The sequence below is a fragment of the Hetaerina americana genome, unplaced genomic scaffold (genome assembly GCF_022747635.1).
Source record: "Hetaerina americana unplaced genomic scaffold, ioHetAmer1.1.p SCAF_6, whole genome shotgun sequence".
NCBI classification, from domain to species: Eukaryota; Metazoa; Arthropoda; class Insecta; order Odonata; family Calopterygidae; genus Hetaerina; species Hetaerina americana.
This window is the reverse complement of record NW_027287205.1, coordinates 37046244-37066714: the sequence shown is the minus strand read 5'-3', so window position 1 is coordinate 37066714 and position 20471 is coordinate 37046244. Positions and strand designations below refer to the sequence as shown.

The 20471-nt window shown below is 39.4% G+C and overlaps 1 protein-coding gene across 1 annotated transcript in view; it reads left to right on the top strand.

Moving 5' to 3' along the window:
• The window catches only part of LOC139695307 (protein groucho-like), a 777395-nt gene that overhangs the window by 484186 nt on the left and 272738 nt on the right, over positions 1 to 20471 (top strand). The window contains exon 2 of the mRNA XM_071594012.1: positions 17285 to 17385. Coding sequence (XP_071450113.1) covers positions 17285 to 17385 — 101 coding nt within the window. The remainder of the gene's footprint in view (positions 1 to 17284; positions 17386 to 20471) is intronic.

Sequence of the window (20471 nt, the reverse complement as noted above, 5' to 3'; positions counted from 1 at the left end):
TGCATTTATCTTTCAAATAAACGAAATTTATATGTGTGTACGTTTGAAGTCTAGTTTCACCCATGCGTGTACCTTGGCATGACGACCATCAAAATTCGTCTTGTTGTTTTGGAATATTGGTCATGGAAAAAATGCCATTTAAAAAGACATAGACGTAATATTTATCTAATAGATTATTTTATTTTTAATAATTTAATAATTAGAAACTGAATGAGAATAATTTTTCAATTCGTGCTGTCAGGCTAGAGCCATAACAGTAGTAATGCCACTCTTCGTTGCAAGTAAGTGTAAGATTCCCGTCCATTTACATGGATATATCGAAACTTAAGCGATATTCAGCGCAGTGCCTCGCACGTCAGTGATCGTTTTCGAACGTCGAACGACCCTCCAAGGCGCTCGGGGCCGGGAGTAAGAATAAAAAAAAAGAGATCGGGTCAAAGAGGAGGAGGGGGGCCGGGGCGGGCGGGGGGAGACTTGGTAGGTTTGGTGGGGTTGTGAGGGAGGGTACAGGGAGTTGAGGAATAAATTCTAATCCCAAAAGAAGTAGGCCAAACACACTCGGAGAGGACAATTGTGCGAATCTTCCGTTTCCATCGAATTTTTATTCGGGAAGGTGGGGGAGGAAAAAAAACGCAACATTCGGGATCGTGCGCATCGGACAGAATCCTCAATATATTTATGCATTTAGAGTGCAGCGCAAGGTATTTCCAATCTCTAAAAGGACGGATTCTGCATATAGGTTTTATCGGATATGATCGAAGAACTAGGGGAAGGAGGTAGGGGTGCTGGAGGGAGAAAGGAGGAGGAGGAGGAATGGTTGCCAGATATTGGATTGATTTTTGAGACCTGAACTCCGAACGTACTTTCGGGGAAAAGTCGCACTGTTTGTCCGGGGATAGCGTGAACTTGGACAAAGAAGAATTAGAATTTCCTGCGTATTCGTTCGTTAAGCGAAGCCATCCTTCATAATCGCGGAAGGCCCTTGGTGTGTTGAAAACTACTTTTATAATTTTCTATAGTTACATGTATGTCAAACATTTCATATGACCCCCATCAAATATTTATCCACTAGTGCAGTATACACTAAAGCTTGGAAAAATTAAACTAATGTGGAATGGATAGATATTACCATGGAAATGGTTTTAATTTCTTCACGCTATTGTTTATTAACTGTTGAAAGGCTTAGTTTACTTTTACAATTATATTAGCAAATTTACACAGAGCAATTACCAGTACGCAATCAATGGAATAATTAGAAAAAACTATCTATTTCAAAATTATGCTGATGCGGAAGTATCTAAAGGCAATTTTCGTGTGTAAATTAATCTTTTATTTGTCACACCGGATGCGGATCTTAATCATCCGAAAGGATTTATTTGCGTGAGGAGTGTATTTTAGTAATATTTGTTTAGAGTCCATTTTATCAGTGGAAATAAAAAATCTTTGTAAAAATTTATTTCAATTTCAATGGTCTCATGAAAAGAAAAACATAAACGTTACCATTTTCCTCTACCATCGCCTTTTCCGTTCGATTAATGATATTTCATCCTCTCCTCTTTGTAGTTCATATGCTGTAGCATAACACTTGTCGCATACCCGACGGTCACTATCCCATTGCACATGTATTTTTCCTTGGAGAGGACGAGGTAATTTTCCGTGGTCAACTGAAACAGTCACTTTATTCACTCCCCAGCAATTTCTTCTCTCTACTGCCAAACGTCTTCTCGCCACCAACTGGGAGTCTTTATATTTTTTCGATCCTTCAAAGCATCTAGTCTTCTTAAATACTCCTCAGCGTCCATTTATCGGAGCCACTTATCTCTGCTTTAACATTGATATATCCTCACTCTGCGGGCTGCATCGAAAATTTGTGGTATTCGAATTTTCGCCGGACCTTTCAGTAATATAATATACCATGAATTCTATCCTTTAGAAAAATGTTACTTTTTGTTGGTAGTAATTATTTTCTTCGCATCTGCATCACTTGTTTTTATCTTTTACGGAATATACGGTTCCATGGGTAAAAATCACTTTACCTATACCAACTTATCTCTTCATGAATCCATTAGTCGATTTAGCATTCTATATTCTTCTCAGTATAATCTTTTAAATGTAAGTTATCTTCAGTTTCAAATCGCTCCTTATTCCTCATACTGTCTCTGCTCCCTCCAAATCTGTTATTCCATTTGCTTCTTTGAAAAATACTTTTGTATGCTGGCTCCCTCCTATCTCGCCGATTAGTTTACGCTTATTTTGCAAATATAGTTGTAAATGAGTTGATAAAAAATCTGTTTCGTTATTTTTCTTCTTTTTTTATCTCATCCAGAACACTTCTACATTCCTGCTTGGTCATTCATATACTATTATATACTATATTCATCTGCTAATTTCAGCTTGAACTAAACTCAGTATGATTATTTTGGCATTACGGATGTATTTTCTTTTACTGATATCAGTTTAAAGTTATGAAATGTCATCGCATTCACAAAGCTTGCTTCTTCGTATGTCGACTTTTTGATGTCGAAGCTCGTTCATTTACATATTCGCACAATCAAAACGTCTTCGTCATAAACGGACACAACAAGGAACATAAAAATTGTGAACCATGCGTAAAAGAATTAATGGGAAGATCATCGTTGCCTATTAATGAGCAACCTTTCTTTCGGGAAGACGAATTCAAAATACAGTTCATTATATTTATTCACGAAATGAGCTATTACAGTTTATACAATGTTTTCATAGCGACACATTTTAATTTTTTTGCCATGCCTTTTCCTTGAGGTTGTCTTCGAAAATAATGTGGATAAGCTTGTTCTGTTTCGTCCATTCATCGGAAACATAAATCGAATTTGCTTATAAAGTATCTATCTTCGACTTTTTACCGTGATTTTTTTCAGTGTTAAGACTATCTTCGATTATTTCTCGCATGCATTGCTGACTATAGGATTCGTTTTCAGATTATTTGACATGAACCCTTATCGGCTACATAATTAATTCACTAATATGGCGCAGATTCGACTGGTTGAGCGGCTTGGCGATAATTTCGTCAGTTTTTTAATTAAGTTGGTCCTCAGGTAGGAATTCATTTTCAGAAAACCCCATTGCTTTATATTTTATTTTTCTAAACGTATGCATTTTGTATCGGGGAGAAGACACACATTCAGCATCGACACTTTAGATTTACTCTTACTTAAATATGGAAAAAATAAGTCATGACTGTGGTTTTAGATGATGAGGTATCCTCGTTTTCTCCACCAGTTGTATTTCCCATTGCAAACCATTGACATGCTGGGAATCCTTTTATATACTTTATCGCTGGATGGGATTAGCATAAATAACTCTGTAGTTATATTAGTACTTCTGTTGTCCATTTGCCATCCATCCAAGATTCACTAAATCATTGAAGAAAAATATGTAAGCATGAAGATTGAAGATACCCTAATAATCAACCTGTGTTGATTTGATTAGTGAGAGTAGAACTAACCTCGTTTTAAGCCCTTTAGTAAAATTCACTCATTAATAGCTAAGGGACGACAGCTTTTTCCCCTTCGCAACATTTAGTTTTCCAGCAAGGCCACCAAAAAACCCTGTCATTTAGTGGGTGTTCAGAGGTGTTACTTGGTTTCGAACCGGGTCAGCCTAGTAGCGGATACTACCCACTACGCTACCGTGCCGTCATGGGTGCGAGAATGAACCATCAAGGTTCATTCTCTGCCGCTTTCTGTTTTATGCATGGCACCATTTTGTTTCACACACACACTAACACATATTTCACACTATTTCCACTCGTGATAAAACTATGAACCTACCGCAGATAGTCGTCGTAAAACCAGCTGGGAATATAAAAAAAAACCCCGAGAGGAATAATATTGGCCAGGTCCGACCCTGGAGACAATTTTATTCTCTTTTAAGAAATCACAGGAAAAGAATCCTAAGTGACCTATTTTTATGATTGCACGTTTTGAAGTATCGGAGTATTCGGCCATGGAAGTGGAGCTGTACAACATGGCGTTCTACTTTCCGTAAGGCGCTCGAAATTTCTTTTAAAAAAATATGGTATGGAATTGAAGACGAAATTTCAGATATTTTTATCATGTCCACTTTAATCTCTGTGCTGATATTTGTCGTTACCAGCTGTATCTATTCATTGGTAAACAATATATTTAATTTATTTTATATTAATATTTTATGAATCAAGCCATCTTTGTGAAAAACAAGGACTGTGTCGTCTTTGAGAGAGGTAAACTACCAAGTTAAACGTTAAAATAGAAGTTTATAGATTAGAGCTGGTGGAAAGGTTCAAATATCCTGTAAAGTAGTAACGAAATAGTGAGAAGGATTGTTCTATGCAAAGAATGTTTCACGGGGAAGAGCGAGTCGATGACGGAAGCGTTAAGAGTGAGGAAGTTAAGAAAAAGCTAGTGAAAACTATGGTATGAAGCGTGGTTTATACGGTGCGGAAACTTGTTCCTTCAAACAGTACGATAGGCATATATTTAATGCCTTCGAGATGTGGATGTGGAGAAGGATGGAAAAGGTGAAATGGGCCGAAAGGAAAATAAACGAGGAAATTCTAGGTATGGATGTGAAGGAGAGGAGATTGTTTGGGAAAACGAAAAGGAGGCAGGCAGGCAATGGGAAGTTAAACGCCGTAATAGAGGGGAGCAAGTTGAGCAAGCGTTTAGATTGGCGGTTAGTGGACGTTAGGTTTGGGTAGGAAAAGTATTGGCACGTTGGATGGATTGAATAGCGTTAGAATGTATGCGAAACTGATAAATGTATTTGTTAGTGCAGATTGTCAAGCTGTATCTTGTTAGATTTAGCTGAAAATGTAGGGTATGTTAAGAGTATATTCATCCGAATCCTACATTAAGCGGTAGACTAACCAGACCCAACTTATATATAACAAATTGCGACCTGGCATCCATTTTTACATGTGATATTGAGCGATTATATGCTTCTTCCTTAATCACTTTTCAAGACTTCTCGAAAATTATCTTGAATCCGCGTAAAGGTACGTATTAATATTATCGGCATAGAACTTTCTCGCTATTTCAAAATATGGGCGGAATGGAAAATGGATTAATTTTAGTGCTGCAATGTATGGCTAGTGACCTAACAACCCCCACTACACACCTATTTAGGCGGCTTGCGGGATATTGTTTAAATGTAGATGTAGTCTCTAATGTCAGTTTGTGTATTGTTAGACGGTGGTAAGAAATGTAGGGATGGACATTTTGTATCTGTATTCTGCCTTATTATAAACGATAGACAACCAAATAAAACGATTTATTAGTAAATTTCGGTGATATTTGGTGACTATTTTCTACTTAATTGTCAATATTTTAAACTTCTTCTCTTGAGTCAACGCGAAGGAATTCCAATCGTCGGCCTACAGCATTCTCGCTTTTTCAAGAGTCTCCGTCGGGATTTAACATATCACATGAGAAATAAAGTGGTCTTCACTGCGTGAGCTAACTTCTGCATAGTACTAGATGTGTGTTTGGGTTTTTCCGTGTGCCTTATGAACAATTAACATGTTATCTTCCCACATTACCCGCTAGGATATCATAATTTTGATCCTGAACGTGGCCCTTTTTTCGAGAGTTATCTAGATGAACTTTTATCACTGTAGCGGTTAGAATCAAAGTTTAAAGATGACTTATCCTACCTGTGATATATTGACGTAAGCTAGAGATTATTAATCTGTGACGGAAATGTTTCGGTGGCTTGCATAAGGAATAAAAGTAAATATAAGGAAAGAAATGCAATGAGTTAGATCAAACAAATGCATAGTTTGACAGTTGAATAATAAACATCAGCCCGGAGTATTTGGAAGTTTTTAAGTAATCGTTTTTTTAATAAACATCTAAAACCTGAACCTCGAATTATAATTTTTTTATTTTTAATGTTTGAAATTCTTCCATAGCTCTATTCGAAATGGAAAAATATTGTTTTGGTCTCCGTATCGGGTGTATTTTTTAAGTTGTATTCAATTTACCATGTTCCTTCATGTCGTTTGCTTCCTAATATGCGTTTGCTCTGTGAAGGTCGAAATCGAACGATGGTGTCCACAGAAAAGTCATTAAATTGTTATCAAAACATTTAATCAAATAATCGCTGCTAAACAAATATTCGCAGAGGAGATAAAACGGGGAAAATGAAGGATCGAAAGGGGTGGGTGGGTGAGGGTCGAGAGCTGTGTTTTTCCCCGTGCTGCCGTCGAGGGCGACAGTGGTAGGCGGCCGGATTCCATACTCCCCGTCCAGATGACAGCATCTTTCTCCATTTTTTTAATTCTATAAATTCCTCTCTCATCCCCTCTCTCCCACCAACACCCCCATCTCCATCCTCCCTCTCCCTCCTTCCCCTTCAACCTCCCCTCTCCGTATATATTTGTGGTCCCACCACCCCCCCTCACCTCCCTTTCCGGAGTATCGATTTCAAATATTAACTCATCTCGCCGTCGGAGGCCTCGTTGCTGTTATTTGCTTTATTTATACGTGCCTGGAATTGTGGTTTTCGGGAGAGACAGAGAGAGAGAGAGAGGGGTAGAGAGAGAGGAGGAGTGGAGGAGAAGGAACGTTTCGACGGACGAATTCGTCGATTTGATGTTTGAAATGTTATCGGAGAGGCACAAATATATTCTTTTTTTATGCTCAATCGTTCGAAATTACGGTGCACAATTTTAACGTTAACCGTTTTGCGCGCTTCAGCATTGTTTCTTTTGTTTTTAAAGATGGCTACTCTATGTATTTTTTTGCCTTTGTGGATATTATCATCTTGTATTTCGTTTGCTAAAACGGGACCAATTCGTGTCTTGCTTATCAATTATTTCAATCGGGTGCTTCCATTTCGTCGACCGAATATCTCCCCAACGTCCCTTCGATATTGGGCCATTTTGTCCCTTTATTTGGAATCATATTTCTTTCTATAAATTATTTTTATTGATGAGCTAATAAAATTACGTATTTATATGTCTTTTTATTTTCTTTTCATACGCTTGATGATATTATAATGAAGTTCAATCCTGAATCTATTGAATTGACAAGTTGAGTATTCTGAATTCTGATTTAACTTATGTAGGTCCGCATTTGATCATTAATTTCGTTTGCTTACCTACTTCTTTGTGATAAGGAGAACGTTGGGCAGAGTAGGGGTAATCGCAGGAAACGGATAAGCATGAAGATAGGCTGAAAGTATACGAGTTTAAAGTAGGGTCTGTTGCAACGTAGAGTGTGACTTTTGGTCATGCTACATGGAGCGTGCAAATGTAGCGTAAGTGTTTTTAGTAAGCTACCACCAAACTGCTTAATAGGCTATAGTGTAATATTTTTTATTTATTTTCCCCATGCTATATCATTCAGCAACCGTAAACATCCGCAGATCTTGATAAATTATGGGGTACTTGCCACATACCTTCATCAGTGGCGAAATGACCTTCCCGCCAATAACCTAGGCGTCTTGCTCGCAGACATTTTTGTTCAACTTCATGTATGAACTAATATTTGTGCATATATGTCTTTTGATAGAGTGAATTGGGAAAAACTAATGAGTATATTGCAGAAAATAGGAATAGATTGGAGGGAAAGGAGGCTAATCCGCAACCTGTACATGTCTCAGACTGCTCAGGTGCGGGTGGGAAGCGGGGAGTCGGGATGGGCAGTGTTAGGAAGAGGTGTAAGGCAGGGTTGCCCACTATCACCGTTGCTGTTCAACCTGTATGCAGAGGAAATGATCACAGAGGCATGGGAAGAACTCGAGGTAGGAATGAAAGTGAGCGGGGAATTCGTAAAATCATTCAGGTTTGCTGATGACCAAGCTTTAGTTTGTCAGTCAGCCAAGGGGCTGCAAGCAACAGGGTCAAAGTAGTAGGGACGTAAGGAGAAGAATTGCGCTAGGCAAAGAGACTTTCACAAGGAGGAGGGAGTTAATGACGGGGACGTTGAGTAAGAACATTAAGAAAAGACTCGTAAAAACTTTGATGCGGAGCGTAGCTATGTACGGTGGTCATTGAAGAAGGAGGATATACGTAGATTGGAGGCTTTTGAAATGTGGGTTTGGAGAAGAATGGAGAGGGTGAAATGGACAGAGAAGAAAACGAATGAGAAAGTACTTGGTATGGTGGGCGAAGAGAGGGGTTTGTTGGGAGAAATCCTATGGAGGCAGGAAAAATGGATGAAGGGGGTATAGACCGGCATTGGGATGTTGAAGACTGTGATAGAGGGGAGAATGTTAGGCAAACGAGGAAAGGGAAGGAACAGGATAGAGATGTTGGACGGAAGAAGGGAGGAAGAAAGTACTCAGAGATGAAGAGGGGTTTGATGTAGAGTAGGATACTGGATTTTTTATTTTGTTAGGAATCACAAAATATTTATTTAGTAGCTGGGTTTATCCAAAAACCTACCTTAACCGGTAGATTACCTATTAATAATAATAATATGTCTGGTGCCCCCTTCCCCGCCATATTTGTTTGCGGCTGCTTGGGGTTATTGCATAGAAATAGATCGTTAGATATACTACGGACACCGAGGGTTTCGGGTTAACATCACTCAGTGTGTGACGTTATCCCAAAATGTATCACTCTCACATAATGTCCGTGCATTATTACTCCACGTTTTTTGTAAGCATTATGGATGTAACTTATTGATCTATATTTTGTTCAATGTGGGTCGCGGTAGTCCAGGGGGTAGAGCGTTGGGCTGCCGACCGAAGGGTCCCTGGTTCGATTCGCGGGCAAGTTTCTGAGCACCTGCAGCTCCACCCAAGCTATGTGATTTTTGGGTACCAGATCTTCCTGGGAAACCATAACCGCCGCAGGGAAAGGAACTTGACCCCCACCCTGAGGTGTGTACCCTGTACACGCCGTCGGGCTTAGTACTGTGGGAACTCTACCATTACCTCCCAAACCGACCTTCGGGTTGATTACTGTGCTTATGGTTTTTTTTAATTTTTTTCTGTTACAAACTTTTCCATCTTCACTCAACTGATATCCTCACATGGCTTCCAGCAATTCCATCCCCTGGTCACACGCTCACACGGCGTCTTGCAGTGCATTGTGTAAAAATAGCTTTGGATGAAATAATGAAAATGTGATTTTCGAAAAGAAAGAAGACTAATTTAAACGCCATAATTTGAGGGCAAAAATTAGAGCAGTTTTAAACAGTTTACCTATCTCTTAAGTGTTTTGAAGCAATATGGTCCGAGTAGTAGGGGCATTAGAAGTAGACTCGCAATAAGCAAAGAAGCTTTCACAGGCGGGACGGAGTAGAGACCAGTAATAATTCCGTGGTGGGCATTTTTGCTTCACGGAAACACACGTGAAAAATTGGGTGAAAGATTGAGAAACGGTGATTTCAAGCGCTCCCGACGGCGTCAGAAAACGGTTGACGTTCGGTGCCCGAGAATATTCCTCCTAAAGAATGGTTTTCAGAATCTTTGCGATCTCCGGCCGGCACACCGCTAGGATCGACCGACGTGATTATCCCGCGTGGGTGGCTCAGATCACCCCCCGGACCGCCATCGTTAAAACCTAACCGTGTGTGGATGCTATATCGGTCATGTATACTGCAACAGTGGTGGATTTGTAGTGAGTCGCTGCTGACTTTTTAAACTGGGGTAATGACGGGAAAATTATTGCCGACGGGGGGAGGGTCTGAGGTTGGTTTCCGGGCTAGGATTGCAATTGCGGTGAATGTTAGTCCAACGCTCCTGCCTTTTTGTTGGGAGTCACATAGCCCTTTGCACGCTGATATCCTATCATGTTGCGTGATGAAATGGTATGTGTTACCCACCGCGGGGTGCGGATGGTCGCCAAGGGGGTCTCCGATTGATCTTAGTTCGGGAAAGGGTCCTGTCGTCCACCGGCAACACAAAGGGTCCCAATTGGCGATTTCATAAATATTTTCAGTGGTCATGGTGGTGTAGTTATTTTATTGTTAAAGCAGAGGAAAAAGCAGATTCACCTAAAATTATGCGCTTATAATATCGCACTTCGTAAGTTATTTGATATATTTTGTATTTTAGTACCCTGAAAGCCACCTCTATGGCGTGTGGCAGGGGTTGAAAACACACCAGACTAATTTTGACCCGAGTATTTTTACCCTTACCGCGGTCGGACAATGTTATTATGATCTATTTTATTTTTTTTATTTTATAATTACGTTGCAATTAGGCGATTTTCCTGGTGGCGACGGTCAAGTTTGGTCAAAGATAACTCTTACAACGAAAAATGCATTTATACACGCACTAGAAAAACAGATAAGGGAACAAATATTCTTACATACAATGACACTTCCACATCACATGCAAAACAAACTTCCACATCACATACAAAATGCCGTCCACGTCACGAACAAACAATATTTTAATATCTACAATGAAGTTTATTGCCCAGTGGCTGCTTTACATTTATACTTAAAACTTCTAAAATCTCTTATCGTTCGCGGAAAAAAATGGCATCTTAAATCTATCTGTTCCACACTTAATCTCTTTAATTTTATTGACATGAAGTCTCCTGCCGTAGTACGTTGGGGGTAATCATACATTTTCAACAAATCTGCTAAAGATACGCCTTTCCAATTTATGCAAGAGATTTAGTCTGTAATTAAACCTTTGCTCCGTTAGTGATTCCCATCCTAGCTGCCGTAATATTTTGGATACGCAACTAAGTTTATCATGGCAAAACTTTAAAAATCTAGCTCCTCTACGCTGCAAGCATTCCATTTCGGCAGTCAATGGAGTAGTTATAAAGTTCTTTAAACTGCCTGATCATTTATCAAAAGTTGTAGTATCAGATATTTAAACACAAACTCATCCTACATCTAATTTGCCTTATTGTTTTCAAAAGGTTCCATTCGATCATTCCGTGGCATCATTATCTGGGCATAGTGAACGATTTCCGGATTAACTTTTAGGACCCTTATCATTATGAATAAACGTTACTCGGTAACTTTCCTCCTTATCATATATTATCAACGTTTGCGGGTGGTTTACGATTTCAATGTTGGGGAAAGGCTTTCAAAAGTTTTGCGGAAAGCGGGTCATCACGGTTTGGAGAATGGGAGATGGCATAGAAACTGTGGGAAAGGGACATGGAAAGATAGAAGACCAAGAAACGTTGAGGGATTTTGGAGTGATTTCGCGAAACTGGTGGAAGGAAGTTAAACTGAGTGGGGTTTGACAGCCATCAGAATCAGTGAATGGCAGGTAAAGGGGCGTGAAAGACGTGGGTAGGAAAGAATTTTAAAAACAACAGATTAGTATCTAAAAGAATGACATCGTTCTCAAGAATAAAATAAGAGCCAATGGATTCTAACAACATTGGTAAATTATACTGAAAATTTCAATTTGTAGCCTTCTTGACTGACGTGCTTGATAAATGGTTTGATTTTAACTCTGGTATCCAATCTCTTGTAATTTTGTATGGTGAAAATTTACGTGGAGTCTATCTTTATGGTACACCGTCGACGTTCGCAGCTTGTATTAAATTTCCATCCGGTTTGTCCTACATAAATGCAATCTCGATCGTTGCTCGTTAAGAGATACACGCAGCTTTTATCCGTTATATATACCCCTACTTTTGGATTGGACTTAGCCTAAGGTTTTTGGGTTGTTATGAGAATAAGGGAGAAGTCTATTTAGACCTCCGGTATCAAAAAAGGATAATTGGTGTCAACCGTTACGCAATCCTATTTATTGTGAGAGTACGTTTGTTCTTTATTCATCTCTTGCTGACGAACGAAACGAAAATTTCACTCTTATTAAAATTATTATTATTAAAAATACACATGTGCTGATAGAAAGTGTCATGTGGCACACAAGTCCCAAATAATCACAAAAGATAATAGATAAAATCAGACTTCAAAACACAAATCTCTTTAACAAAACAAGCGAATCCCCATCTTATTTACATCCATCAATCAGTAAGAAAAAAAAATACATTAAAAAAAATTAAGCTATTACATGTAATACAATACACCATACATCAATCAAATTATTACATATATTCTTTACATCTTTTCTTAAAAGTATACACTCTGTTAGGAAAGGGCTCGAATATTTTTGCAGGTAAGGCGTTCCAATTAACAATTGTTTTATTTAGGAAAGAAATTTTTTTTATTTTTGGCATTTTATCTTAAATTTGTGATCATTTCTGCCTGTAAAATTTGGGTTCCCCGCCTCTTTCCTAAGATCTGCCCAAGATTTTTCCCCCTTCAGAATGCGGAACATTCCACGAAGTCTGCTTACTTTCCTTCTAGTTCGTAGAGGTTCCCAGCTTAGCGTTTCTAGCATGTCAGACACACTCTCCATCTACATGCTTCCCCAGTACATAATAATTGTAACCTTTTGCAATGCAATAAGCTTTACAAACACTGCACTTATGTTCCGAGCCGACAGATAGAAACGTAGTCGTATCCTCTGTTGGACGGCAATGGAACTAATGTCTTTGCATAATTCTAATTATGGATACATCATCAATATTCATCGGCATCTTACCCTGAAAGACGCTACGATGTCTTGCAGCGAGGGATATTAGGTCACCAACCATAGTAATAATCGAATAAGTTGTAGTAAATTTATGTTACTTAGTTTTTTGATTATGCACGAGAAATATGATGCCTTACCAATTGGTTCTACAGTCAATTTCCTTCAACGTCTCTCTCTGTTCTTGACTACCGTGTAATGAGCCGGGAATTCAAGAAAAAAGATGCGGTAAGCTGGCATATTCGGAGTTTGGATGCTGATAGGTGGGTTCTTTGGTTAAATGTTTCAACAACTGAGGATTTAATATTCAAACCGTTGGATGAGTATTTGAACTTTAATGGTAAACAGTTGGCGGCAATATGTTGAAAGTACCCTGCTTCCCTCCCACTACCTGTGCGTATACCTTACGTCATATTTCTTAATTATTGCGTTACCTAGGAGTCACTTATAAAAATTTAACCTTCCGCGTGATTAATGTGATATTAGGGAATGGTATCCAATAATTGTTAGTTTCAGGCACGACTATTAGGTTTCTCTTTTCCCCCGAGGTAAAGATAATTATGTTAGTTAATTAATATCGCCAATGAATTAATGAATATAATGCAGTTGATAGAAGTCAATTGGAAGGGTAGGTGAGTTATTCGCAATCTATCAAATCTCATTGTGCTCAGGTGCGCATGGTGGAAAAAGAGTCAAGATGGCATGTGGTGTAAGACATGGGTGTCCATTACCACTTGTTTTTTACAATGAGCACAATGTATGCTGAGGTAATGGAAAAGGAGCATGGTAAGGGTTGGAATTCAGAATGAATTTTGGTGGGGAATTTTCGAATTCCGCTACGTTTGCGGGTGATCAAAATTAAGTTAACCAGTCGGGCCAGTAGTTACGTAAAGTAAATCATTGTGATAGACATAGGATGAAGATAAGTGTAAGGAGACCAAAGGTTATGGTGTACACATTCCATGAGGAAAGCAGATATAACAGTATGCTTACCAAAACTTGTTGTCTCTGGCTTAACTTAATGGAATTTACATAACATATTGAAATGAAATCATTGACTTTGTGATTCCACACATAAAAACACGACCCAGGTTTCGATGTTGAACGTCATCTCCGTGTGGAATCACAAAGTCAATGATTTCATTTCAAAGCATACTTACCAATATCGGAAGGGGTTGAAACAAAATGGTTGTATTATTAAGGACAAAAGAATGAAAATTGTGTTGACCAGGAAGAGGTATCTGATGACCGGGAAGTTGGGATCAGAAAACATTAGTGAAAAGTCTGATCCGGAGCGTAGTTTTTCAGGGCATCCAAAACTTGGCTTTGGAATCAAGATGATCGACAGAAATCGGAAACGGAATCTATCAAAGTGATAGGGGAATGAGAAGGTGAATGTAAGAAACTTATAGAAGGTAATAAAAGTTGGAACTGAGCATTTTGCTTGGATGAAGTTGAGAAGACTGTGATAGAGAGGAGAACCTTAAGCAAGAGAAGCGGGGGGAGGAAAAGCATAGGCATGCGGGTTGAGACGAAGGCAAGTATGCGTAGTTGAATAAGGACTTGTTGTCGTGCGAGGCGTCAGGTTGTGCTCCGTTTTGTAAGTCCTAAAAATGAGGGTTTGTCGAACTCTCCAAAATACGCCTCTGTCTCGGCGATAACTTCCTCGTTTGAGCTAAATTTTTTTCCCGCGAGCCATTTCTTCATGTTAGGGAATAAGAAAAAGGGAGTTTGAAGAATTCGGGGTGGTCAGAGGGGAGATTGTTGAGCAAGAGAGGGAGGAGGTGGAAAAGAATAGACATGTTGGGCGGAATGAAGCTGAAGGGAAGTCAGCATTTAGAGTCCAAAAACTGGTAAATTGTTGTGGAAGATGACATGGTATTCAGTGTCGTGTTAAGCTGGGCTTGGTCCCTTATTCAAATAAAAAAAGGAACCGTATAATTGGGAATTTTAGTCATTATAAGGGTTTTGCGACATTAGTATAGTGTTTAGTGGTGCTGCACATGGATTAGTGGTCGGTTATAAAAGTCTGCGCCTGTTTTAATTTTTCCGGGCTTACTACTCCCGTCTTCTCCCACCGGTGTCACCTCTCCCCGCGGGCAGGAGGGAGCGACGCTGGAGGCGCGCGACGCCGGGGCGATATAGAAAAGGCTCAATTGAGGACCCCTCCCGGATTGCGCTTCCTCAAGTCGTCCTCACTCACTCCCCCCTCCCCTTTCTCCTCCTCGGAAGATCTCTCCCTCTCCAATACTTATCCGTCCGAATCACGGGGTCCGAGTGCGGGAGAAGCTTTTTGTGGGGGGTTCGTGGGAATGATGTCCGGAGAGAGGGTCAGTGGGGGGTGAGGTCAGAGGTCACCCAGCGGATAGCCTTAATTGCTTACCCTTGTGAGCATAGTCCGGGGGTAGGTTTGTGGGGGTACCTGGGAACGGGAGAGCAGCGTATTTGTGTGGAGGAGGAGGGACTTGAGGGATGAGTCGGGATTTTGCGACCCCCTCATCCCACCCTCCTCCCCCTTCCCCATAACATCCCCGTCTAAGTCATGAGGCGCGTTGAACAGTCGCCTTGGTGCCCTGTAATTGGATGCCAGGTCTCTTCCCTTTGAATCCACCCAGTCCTCATCCCCCTTCCCTCATCCTTCGTGTGCACGTCAAGGTTTTGGTTGCCCTCTGTTGGCCGTAGCACGAACCAGATTCCTGCGGTAATACCTTGTGTGTGTGGGGGGAGTGTCCAGGGAGTAAGTGGGGGGTGGTGTTGAGAGATTGGGCCGAGGAGGGTTGAGGGCTGATAGGGGAGGGGGTGGAGCCGGCGATCCTTCAGCCTCTCGAGGGAAGGAGAGTGAGTGCACGGGTTCTTGCTGCAACGCGTTCGCAATTTGCACGTGCAGTACTCCCTCTCGTGCGTTGTTATGTTTGGGCAAACGTCGTTCTCGTGTTGTCTCCGTCCTTCTGACGTCGTCGTTGAATTAGCGGTCCGTCTCCCCCCCCTCCTCCTCCCCAACCTCTCCGTTCCGAAGCAAGGGATGGTTCTTTTTTTTCCCTCTCGCGCGCGTCGGGAGACTTCGCGGAAAAGTCGTTCTATCTCGCCGGCTTCCTCCCTCCCGTGTATCAACCTTCGAACCTCTTGAAAATTAGAGAGATTTTTCCTTTCTCTCTTTTCTCTCAAGGTGTCGGCTCTTCAATGTGCCTTATCCTTTCATCTCCTACAATAGACACATCTGGTTCTGTCAAAAGATTTTCATGCATCGTAATCTTAATTTCCAACATTACTGAAATTTAAATGATTCCCCTCCAGAATATTTCTTTCCCTTCTCAGGTGAAGTTAAATGCCACCCACTCTCCTCGCATGTAATGACTTTTATCTTGAGTTGAGTGAATAGTCGTTTATTGAAATTTATTACCTCAACTTCGGATGAAAGAATTTCCAACATTGAAAAATACATTTATGCAAAGAGAAATGCCTAAACTATTTCCGTGTCTAATTCTACCATTACCCTTGCCAATACATGATTGTATTCAGACGGAGATCGAAAATAAAAGGCGTTAGAATATCCTTTAGGCATTCTTGATGGCAGAATGGTAAATGGATAAAGTAAATATGTATAGTAAATTTAAATATTGGGATCGACGAGAAAGTACTTCCTCCCGTTTACTATTGGGCGACAGGTTTCGCAGTATTCATTCCATAATTCAAAAAGGTGGTTTTTCGTTTGAATTTGTGGTACCTCATTATGAATGACGTGAAAAATATTTTTTGTTCAATTAAGAAATAATTGATAGTTAAATGGAAACAGTCTGTATTCATTAGATCCGAAACATTTAAAAAGTTGCCTTTCGTCTAATGGATGCAGGAAAATAAGCAAGTTTTACATCGCGCGGTTTTGATAATTTACAGCTGGCGTCGAAGAGAATCTCTCTTTTCTGCCGTTATTCCTAGCAAATGGTGGGATGTTGAAACGCTATATCCTTAGAACCATTCTGTGTAAAAGAGAATGAATTATTACAAATGTGCAATTCGAGTGAATATAAAACATTGTCTAATAGTAAGAGACTTGAAGAGTTTAGATGCTATATTTTCAATGTATCGATATGTTTGGTCAGTTAAAAGAATGGAGAGGTTGCAGTTGCAGGGAAAACGGAGTAATTGCGACTTTTAAAGTAGTATGATTAGTTTTATGGACTTTTGAACTTAAATCATAGAGAAAGACGGTATTGATCACTGTAGTGTATTTTGCGGCACTTAATTCTAGATGTGAGTGATTGAAATCTTTTTAAGTAATTGGACAGAAAGTGACGGGAGAAGGAATAAAACAAGGTTGTCCTGCGTTGGGTGAAAGAAAAGATTGTGTTGATCGCGAAGATTCTAAAACAAAATTTTATGAATGGAAAGTCTCGAGAAAGGGGAATGTCTGAATGTTTAAGGAAGAAATATACATGAGGAGGAGGTATAAGCGCTGGTTAAAATTGGTTAACGTTATTTTACGTATCATGTGCTCATTTGCAAGGAAACGTAAAGTGGTCAGGAAACATCGAAAAATGACCACTTCAGAGAAGAGTAGCTCTAATATTTTAAAATGATTATTAATATATGGTGGAACATATACTATATTACATTAAATTATTTGATGTTTTTTCACGCTATATTAAATTACTTTATGTTTTATTATTTCATATAATATATATTTATTTGGGGGAATTTTGGAAGTTTTTCCAGTGTTATTGTTATAATATATTTTATAATTTCAATATACGCCTTTGAGAGACCCTTCTAATGATACCTTTTTTATTTCTTTGAACAGGGGCCACCGCCTCCGCAACCAGGGCAGCTCAAGTTCACCGTGTCAGAAACATGTGACCGGATAAAGGAGGAGTTCAATTTTTTGCAAGCTCAGTATCATTCGTAAGTATCTCCCATTTCATACCGGACAATTCTTCGTGAACTTCTTTTCTAGTTTATAATAATATTTTACTGATATTCGAGATCACGCTTATTGATTTTTCTTTTTCTGTATTCTCCCCTCCTACTTTCTTTCTGGTTTCTTATTATACACTTGTTTTTGCTAGACTTTGTTCTTCCAATACAACACTTGTTTTTTTACGAGATGTATACTGAAGTTTTTATGCGATGTCCGGTCCTTTCTATTCTCTTCAGCGATAATGCTGGATATATAATATTAGTTACATTGTATTGCAGTTGAACAGATCTCGAAAAAAAGTAAGGAAGGTGAAATGTAGGACCGACAGTTTTTAAAATATCGTTTTACCCGCGAGTGGTAATGGTGCAGAATAACTGCAACCTACTGCATTAGTGAGAAAAAATATATTTCTTTTCTATTCTAAGTAACCTAGATTGACACATTATTCTATCGTTTCAGGCTTCACTTCGTGGAAGTATTTAATATCCATACTAAAAAGAAAGACTCGTACTTTTCTACAGATTTTATTATACGGTACAACGCGTTTCACCGACTTGCGGCATGATACCTGATGATGCCGCAAGTCGGTGAAACGCGTTGTATCGTATAATGAAATCTGTGGAAAAGTACGAGTCTTTCTTTTTAGTTTGGACACATTATTCTATCATGAGGACAGTTTATTTTTATTCTATTTACTGGCTGCCCGTCTTGCATGCGTAGGGAAGTATGTTGCTCTTGGATACAGTTGCAAATGTATCTCTAGCGCTGTCGCCATTATTTTAAATATATTTTTATTTTTACTGGCAATAAATATTTAACCAAAAATTCATTTTGATACGGCAAGTTTGTTGTTGAATAAACCATATACCACACACCCTTGTGTTGATTTTCAGACGACCACTTAAATGATGAATTAAATATTATTCTATTTTGCATGTTAAAAGTTCTTTATGCTCCTCATCTTCATATATGTTGCACTCAATTCTTATCAGAACCACTGATTCTGTTGGTTGTATTTCAGATAGATTGTTCAGATTATACATAAAAGTGGTATTAGATTATTGTTCCTTTGCAATTTGGTTGGGCTAATTATACGAACGAAGCATCGGAGAAGGTAGCACCCCGGTCACACAAGCACTCAAAGAAGGTAAGGCATAAGTGGTTGACCAGGGAATAGGCCAAGGTACGGAATAATCGATTAAAACAAAATTCTGTTAAATAGGGATGTGATGTTGTCATTCCTTAACTAGATGATACCGATTAAAATACCTATCTGCTATATCCATGGTAGTAATGTCATATTTAGTAATTATTTTTATTAACTAATCTTAATTATTCCATGAATAGGTAAGATCCTATACCATATCTCAAGGGGGGACGAAATCCTAGGAACAGAAATTTAGCTTACATATGTGTCTATCTACGTAATGCCCTGTAAGTCGCCGCAAAGATGTGTGGCGGGAACACACCTGGGCACCAGCTATGCATTCACAAATATTATTTAGTACACGTATTTTAGGGAAAAAATTAGATCTGGAGGAACAGTTTACCTATCGTGGAAGGTTGTGGATTAATATGGTCAAAGTAATTGGGTCATCAGAAGAAGAATCGTTTCGATTGGTTGAATAATTTTTTTTCGATCATTAATTGACCACGGAGGTGCATTTCAACTATTGTAAACTCTTTATTATCTCGAGGGGAATAGAAAAGAAATTTAAGTAAATGAAAGGACATATTTGGAAGTTTTCCAATGATAGGAATGTATTATCATTTTCCCCAGAGTGACCACATCAAATGATGTATCCTATCAATGTTTATGGCTCGTATGTGATTGATAGGCCAAATCATATAAGCAGTCCAAGAACCAAAACCACGAAGCGAAATCGTTGGAGCTGCATTAAGTTAGCCACAGGTGTAAATACGTTTGAAGGGAAATAATTTATGACGGATGATTTTGCTGCTTAAGGAGAGTATGGGCGTTCACGAGGAAGAAATGCGGTCGCACATTTTCGCTACTGGTTGGTGGTGCCCAGGATGATGTGAATGAAAAATTTAATGCGTATCTTTTATTAACAGGTTTTCCTTTGGAACACCCTAAAACGCTTCATTGTTGGTTTTTGACGCCGAAATCCGTGTGCACGCATTTCCAAGCATATATGAGCACTTCGGGGGAAATCAATAAACGTTGTGCGTGAATTATTCTCTCAGGTTAATCTGCCGGAATGTAAACGATGCGCGCGAGGCCCAGGCAGCTGTTATAAACACGTCACTGCGCGAGCTCTCTCTACCAAATGTCGCTTCTACGAGTGCGTAAATAAAACAACTACCTAACGAATTAAGCGGGGGAAGGGGAACTGGAGAATGCCCTCCAAAGACACATAAAATTATCATTTAATTTGACCTTGGAAGGGTCGGAAACCATCACCGGCATTTTAAAATATCCCTCTTTCGCACACACAATCGCATATCAATTCAAGTCTTGATGCCCCGATTGTTGCTATCAAAACATCCTAAATGCTTTTTGATATTCCTATGGAGTACCCAAGGTATTTTCCAGCGATTATGCTCCTAATTAACTGTCGATACCGACACACATCCCTACAACATGCCCTTTTGCGTTCCGCCGTTCACACCCTAATGTTCATCGTGTGTACAGAGTGTGAAAATATTTTTTTCCTGGCGAAAACAACGTGTAATAAGCACCATTTTTGTTGTTACAAGTACCCAGTCATCTTGTATCAACTTCTTTTTCGTACTTTTTATGATAGTTTCATCGCGATGTTGCGCCAAATGTATTTTCCTGACCACCTCCCACACTTCATGAGACGTTTCTTACGATTTTCATCTCTGAGCATTTAAGAATCTTTCAGCCAGTGGAGTCCGATTGCAAGAAAAAACCATAGACTCCGACTTAGAATCGGATCAGCGAGCCACTGCGTAATCCTCGATGCATTTCATTCCTATGGCATTTATTCAACTTAATAAAAACTGCTGTATGCGTTTTATTTTCAAAATGATATTGATAAATCACTTATGAACGTCATTTTTACTAATGGTCTCGCTCAAAGGT